The sequence below is a fragment of the Gopherus evgoodei genome, chromosome 8 (genome assembly GCF_007399415.2).
Source record: "Gopherus evgoodei ecotype Sinaloan lineage chromosome 8, rGopEvg1_v1.p, whole genome shotgun sequence".
In the NCBI taxonomy this organism is placed as follows: Eukaryota; Metazoa; Chordata; order Testudines; family Testudinidae; genus Gopherus; species Gopherus evgoodei.
The window spans coordinates 16857907-16863906 of NC_044329.1; the positions used below are offsets into that span (position 1 = coordinate 16857907).

General features: G+C 46.4%; 1 protein-coding gene across 3 annotated transcripts in view; it reads right to left on the minus strand.

Moving 5' to 3' along the window:
• Positions 1-5671, minus strand: part of NR3C1 (nuclear receptor subfamily 3 group C member 1) — a 160344-nt gene extending 154673 nt beyond the window's left edge. Inside the window, exons 1-2 of one of the 3 annotated variants that reach the window (XM_030574184.1) lie at positions 5027-5671; positions 1226-2396 (exon numbers count right to left, since the gene is read on the minus strand). In XM_030574184.1, the coding sequence (XP_030430044.1) occupies positions 1226-2382 (1157 nt within the window). In that variant the 5' untranslated portion in view covers positions 2383-2396; positions 5027-5671. The other 2 variants (XM_030574183.1, XM_030574185.1) reach the window with 2 other exon arrangements.
• Positions 5672-6000: the final 329 nt, after the last annotated feature.

Consider the following 6000-nt stretch of genomic DNA (forward strand, 5'->3'; position numbering starts at 1 on the left):
ACTACACATACTTGAAAAAACAAAAAAACTACTATAAGCAAATTATGTCTCATTTCAATGTCAATGGAAAAGATGCAACTTACTGTACACCAGTAAGATCTCCAGGCACTAACTTGTAACTAGCAGAAAATGAATACAGTATTAAAATAAAAAATTCCCCCCCAAAAAATGATAAATATGGTTTTCTTCATAAAAAGTGTTTATGCATAAAGCCAATAGTTGTAGATTTCTAAAAGAAATTACACAAAAACTCAGTGAAAGCTGACAATTCATTGAGACAGACACATTAAACAAATGTTCCTATAAATGTATACTGTATAAGAAATAAAGAACTATCGAAGCCATACCACTTAAAAATAGGTGTCCCTAAGGTTAGGTCAAGCATCTACTGTAGTGTAAATGGGTAAGTAGGAAATGGATGGCTGCTCACTGAAAAAGTTTGGGAAAAAGTCAGCACTACCATATGTCTCTCATCAAGGAGTGGAAAGTGTTATTTCCCAGCCATTAGAGACTTTAATTCAGGAATACAGATACTTTTTTAAAATGGCCACTCCAAAATAACTTTTGGAATTTAGTATCAATTTTAACAAAATGGTTATTCTTATTTGTGAATCAAAATGTTCCTATAATTCAGTTCCACAGTTAAATTTGCAAACCTGGATTGCCAGATGCAGCTGAATCTTACTGCAATACCCTTATATTTTATATGTTGCTATTAAACAAACAACTGCTATAGATTTCACACTTTGTTGTCCTGTGTACTGTAAATACACCACCAAGATAAACCTAGTTCGATTTAAAATCTAACTCCACAAACTTTCCCAACAAGCAACTTATTTGGTGCCGAACAAAAAAAAGAGGATATAATTATTAAACCCCTAATTCCTGAAAGTAAAATGGCTTTTGCATATGCTTACAAATTGGTCTGAATCATTTTGTGCAGCAGATCTCTACTGAGTCTTCATTTTCCCCTCTTAAGTAATCTATCTTGTAGTGTGCTTTATAAACAGGATGCCAGTAATTTTCTTGTACCCACTGATGAACAAATAAAATCACTTTTCTTCTATATTGCATATGAGAAATGAAGTCTGCTATGAAAACCGTGGGTTACGAATGAAAGAGAAAAGATGATAAACTTTAAAGAAAAATCAGCACATATAAATTACAATGCTGAATAGCTATATTTCTAATATTTTAATAAAATTAGAAATAAAACTTCTCTTACCTCAAATAGCCATTAGAGAAAACAGGTCTGGCAGAAAAGTTCAGGGTTCCCAAAGGGGTCATACTGTCATCCCCAGACCCCTGGCACCTATTCCAATTTTCTGAACTAGCAGGAAGAGACGGAATGACATTAAAAACTGGTTTCTGGTCCTGCTGTTGAGAGAGAGATGCGGTATTCAAGTCATAATGATACAATTGTCCTCCAGAAGTACTGACACCATGGACAGAAATGGCAGACATTTTATTACCCATTAGGTTAGACCCAGAAAAATTAGCTTGACAATAAACTGGGCCGATTTTCTCTTGTTTTATTACCCCAGGGGTGCAGAGTTCAATGAAGTCTTCCTTTTCTTTCTTCACTTGAGGCATCTGCATTTTGGGGCTGGGTAAAAGATCTCCACGCTCATTAATTTTAGGCTTAGTGTCTGGTAAAATGGGAGGCTTGCAATCTTCACTTGCATTTCCTTCCAGGAGAAATGCCTCGTCCGCAGTCATAGGAGACAACAAGTCCCCTTCATCTAGCAATGGGTCCAGCCTCCATGGGCTCCCATTTGGTTCCTTACTTGGCGACACTGGTGGCAATTCTAAATCCTGCAGAATATCAAACGTGCTTTGGTCTTCAGAAAACAACTTCAAGTTGCCACCATTAGTGCCAGCCTGGCCTAAAGGGAGACTGCTGTTAGCCATAATCGGGAAATCCTGCTCAAGGGGCACCCCAACAGATACTGTCCCCTTTGTGCCCTCTCCCAGGCTTGTGGACTTGTTCAAGCTTGCAATGCTTTCTTCCAAGAGCCTGAAGTCTGTTTCCCCAGAAGAGATGCCACTTTGGCCCTGATGTGGAAATCCAAGTTCGTTTCCCATCACTTTTGACTCTGTCTCCCCCATATAGAGTCCCATTGAGAGTAACACTGCCTTGGAAAGATCCGGCTGAGGCGCATTGCTCACTAGTCCTTTTGAAAAGTCACCCAAAACAGGCTGCTGTTTAGAATCCGACTGAGAAGACGCAGGCAGGGGAGATGTAGATGCAGGAGCCCTGACAGTAGCTCCACCCCTGAAGGTTGAATGAAAGTCCATCACAGTCTTTCCTCTGTCACTGAAGTGCACATTTTTCCCTGCTTCCTCTCCATCCGAGGGGCTTAGTGATTCTTTGGGGTCCATTATTTTAACACTGGCTATTAAAAGAAGAAAGATATTTGTGCAGTTAGCACAGTAGTAAATGTTTTCACAACACAAGAAACCCAGATTAGCAGCATGGTGAACCTAGTTTAGCCACAGCAGATAGGCTTGTGTAAAATCAAACATTTTTTGCTGTCAATGAACAAATTTGACTCCTGGTAACCATAATGTTGACTATATTTAAAAGCTTTTCTGAACTCCGATTCTGTGGTAATAGCAAGCAAACTGACTTTGCTCCCTCCCTCAAGATTAATTTTTCACAATTCCACCTATCTCAGCTATTCATCTGTCCAACTGAAGGAATATAAGATTAATAAATGTCTTTAACTAAGTTACAATTGCTTATGTTTGTTTTTTTAAAACCCTAATTAGGTTTCAAATGCACTTTTCTTTTTTTTAGAAGAGAATATATTATTACAACATCCCTTTCCAAATGAATCTCCCCTTTTTCTAGAGAGTTCAGATGCATCTGCTGGCATGGGTAAATCAATGTCAGAATTCTCCAACTGCTCCCTCACAAATTCCCCACTGCCTGACTAAACACACAACCCAATTGTTTTATTACTGTTCTCTGATCTACTACTGTAAACTTTCCACCAGAAAAATATATATATAAAAGATGGAAAGTTTGCTAACTTCTGATCAGATGATCACTGCTCCCAAAGAGTTCTCAAATGTAACCTATATACCCTGAAATCTGAACACAAAATGGAAGCTTAAAAAAAAAAATACAACCCTCATTTCCTGATCTTCCAATAAAAATCTAAAGGAAAAATAAAGTCTTATTTTGATTACATCCAACACTACTATGTAAATTTCAACCATGCATACTTCCTTCCTTAAAATTTGTGCTTATGATCAGTTTCATTGCCATTCACTTAAGATGTTGAAATAATTAGCATATTATGATCTCTTAAATTGTCCACAATAAACTTACATCCATCTTAATTTTAAACCCTCCTTACTTTGGGGCCCATACTGATCAGGAAAATAAGCCACCTTGCTACTGCTGTATGAAGCAGCCTATGCTTTCCGTACACAAAAAGTTCAGACTGCAATCAACAGTCAATAGGAGTGTGATATGTGCAAAAATATTTTCAAATGTCAATTTAAGGCAACACAGACTAAAATGTAATTTGTATGGATGAACCCTCCCCCTCTCCCCAGAAGTGCAAAAGCGTGAGCTATCTTATTACCCAAATAAAGTTAACATAAAGCATTAAAATATGATTTAATATTGCACAGAGGAATCTTCTAGCTTCCCCACCGCTTGCAGGGTGTTTAGGTGAGAACATGTACGTATGTACGTACGTACAAACACACAAATGCTGCCTACTGTATTTCCACGCTGCTTTCCTGACAGCTGCCACCGAACTCGAAACCAAAACAGCGAGTGCAAAATCGAAACCAGTCCTTCAGTAACATCCTCTCTTTTAAAAGTTGCAAGCGACACTAAACTATTATTCGGCTATTTAAAGTAAACGCCACAACACAAACACAAAACACAAATGGGGGAAAAACAAGTTCTGGTGGTGGTGGGAGGGAAGCAGAGGAGGTGGAGGGAGCAGGAGAGAACGGGAGTTACTGCATTTGACAAGTTTGCAAAAATCCAATGTCACAACGCAATAAACCGTCCAAAATAACCAGCATGCCAAAACAAAACAAAAAAATACTAGCTACACGATTCGGTTTAAATGGGAGTGGAAGAGATTAACGGGGAGGGGGTCCGCTAATATTTAGGCTCGGAGAAATGTGTCAAGACCTGTTGAGCTTTCTCCTGGCACGCCCACTTCTGCCAAATAACGCCAGCTATTGCTACAAAAGTCGCCGACTGGGGCGCTTTCCAGCCCCTCTTGGCTCTTCCCTTTCTTTGCCCCCGAACCCCAGAAAAAGATCAAGCAACCGGCCACGTTGGTTCGTCGGAAGGGAATTCTCCATCGATCCCGAGAACATCGGGCAATAAAATATACCAATAAAACCAAACAGGAGGGAGGAAGGGAGGGGGCTCACCCCCCGCCCATCTTCAGGGAGGAAATAAACTGCGCAAATACAAAACCACCTGCGGTGTTCGAAACCTCGCCCCAAGAAGCCTTTAAATCGGTATCTTGAAGGTGTTGAATCGGGCACGGGCTTACTCGTCCCACCTCCAGATTTAACGATGACGACTTACAGTAACGCGGCCCAAAGGAAAGGGACGGGTTCCCCGTCCCAGCCCAGCCCGGGCTCTTGACAGACTCGGAGGGGGGACGCTTGGCGGAGCTACCCGCCCCCCCCCGCCGGAGCACGCGACTCTTAACAGTTCCCAAAAAGTTTGCGGGGTCACCAAAACGGGAGGCGCCCCTCCCCCCGCTACTCCGCTTCCTCCCCCGCGGGGCTCGGAGCCCCCTTCCGCCGTCAAACTCCCCTTACCTTGTCCGGGAGGGGGGGCGCTGGCGCCTCTAACCACCCACGTCCATAGCTCCCGCCGCGGCGGCGGCGGCGGCCTGGGAGGAATAAACAAGTCGGCGTGCGGAAGGAGGATGCAGAGGGGCGAGCGGAGGGGAAGGAACAGCCGCCCCTGTGAGCGCAGAGCCCGAAATCCCCCCCGGGCCCGAGCAGCCCCGCACCCGAGTCTGCCCCCCCTTACCCAGACACTCCTCCCGCCCCTGCCGCCGTCTTCAGCCGGCGCTAAGCCGCCTTCGCCCGCTCCCGTCTGCGCCTCACGCCCGGACGGACCGTCCCTTCGTGCGCCGGGCAGCCAGGGACTCCAGCGGCGCTCGGCCCCGCCACAAAATGGAGGACGGCGGCAGCCGCCTCCTCCCAGACGTGCGGCGGCGGGAGCGCACGGAGGCAGGGAAGCTGCGCTGCGCTGCGCTGCGCTCGCTGGCTGCTCGCAGGGCCCCGCGGGGCAGAGCCGGGGAAGGACGCGGGAGAACGGTGCAACCTGTTGGCTGAGCAGCTCAACTGCGCCCGAGCTGCCCTCCCCTCTGCGCCGCTTTACTCCCTCGTCCCCCTTCCCGCCGCTACAAACTCTCCCCGCGAGCTGCTTTTCCCCGAGTTCCTTTCCGCTGCTTCCCTCGCCTCGCTCCCCTTCCGCTCCTGCCCCCTCCCCGCACGGCCGAGCCGCCCCACACCCCCGCTGGCTGCCTGCTCCTGGGACGGGGCTCCGAGCGAGTCCTCAGCGCTGGCTGGGCGGGGGTAGGACAGCGCTGCTGCTGGGGGAGCGTGGCTAGGCAAGGCGGGGCTGGCCTTGCGCAGGGCTCGGGCTGGCTCGGCTCTCAGGGTTGATCACTGGAGGGGAAGCCACCGGCGGCCCCATTTCTTCCCCTTTCCACTTTATCGTTTCCTGAGCTAAGGAAGGAGCCCGGGGGGCGGCAGGGCTGCTCCCGGGTCTGAGCTGTGGAGATCCTCGCTCCTAGGGGAGGTGGCAGAGACTCCGTTTTTTTGCGGGGGGCGGGGAAGAAGGTTGCAAGCGGCTTATAAACCCCCCCCCCCTTTTTTTTTTGCATCGGAGGAGGCTGCTTCTTTCTCTCCCTGTTGCACTTAGGAAGATTTTATATCTATGTCAGTTATTGTGTTTCCAGCATGCCTGTCACCAGGGTAGCTGTAGAGCCTTGCACA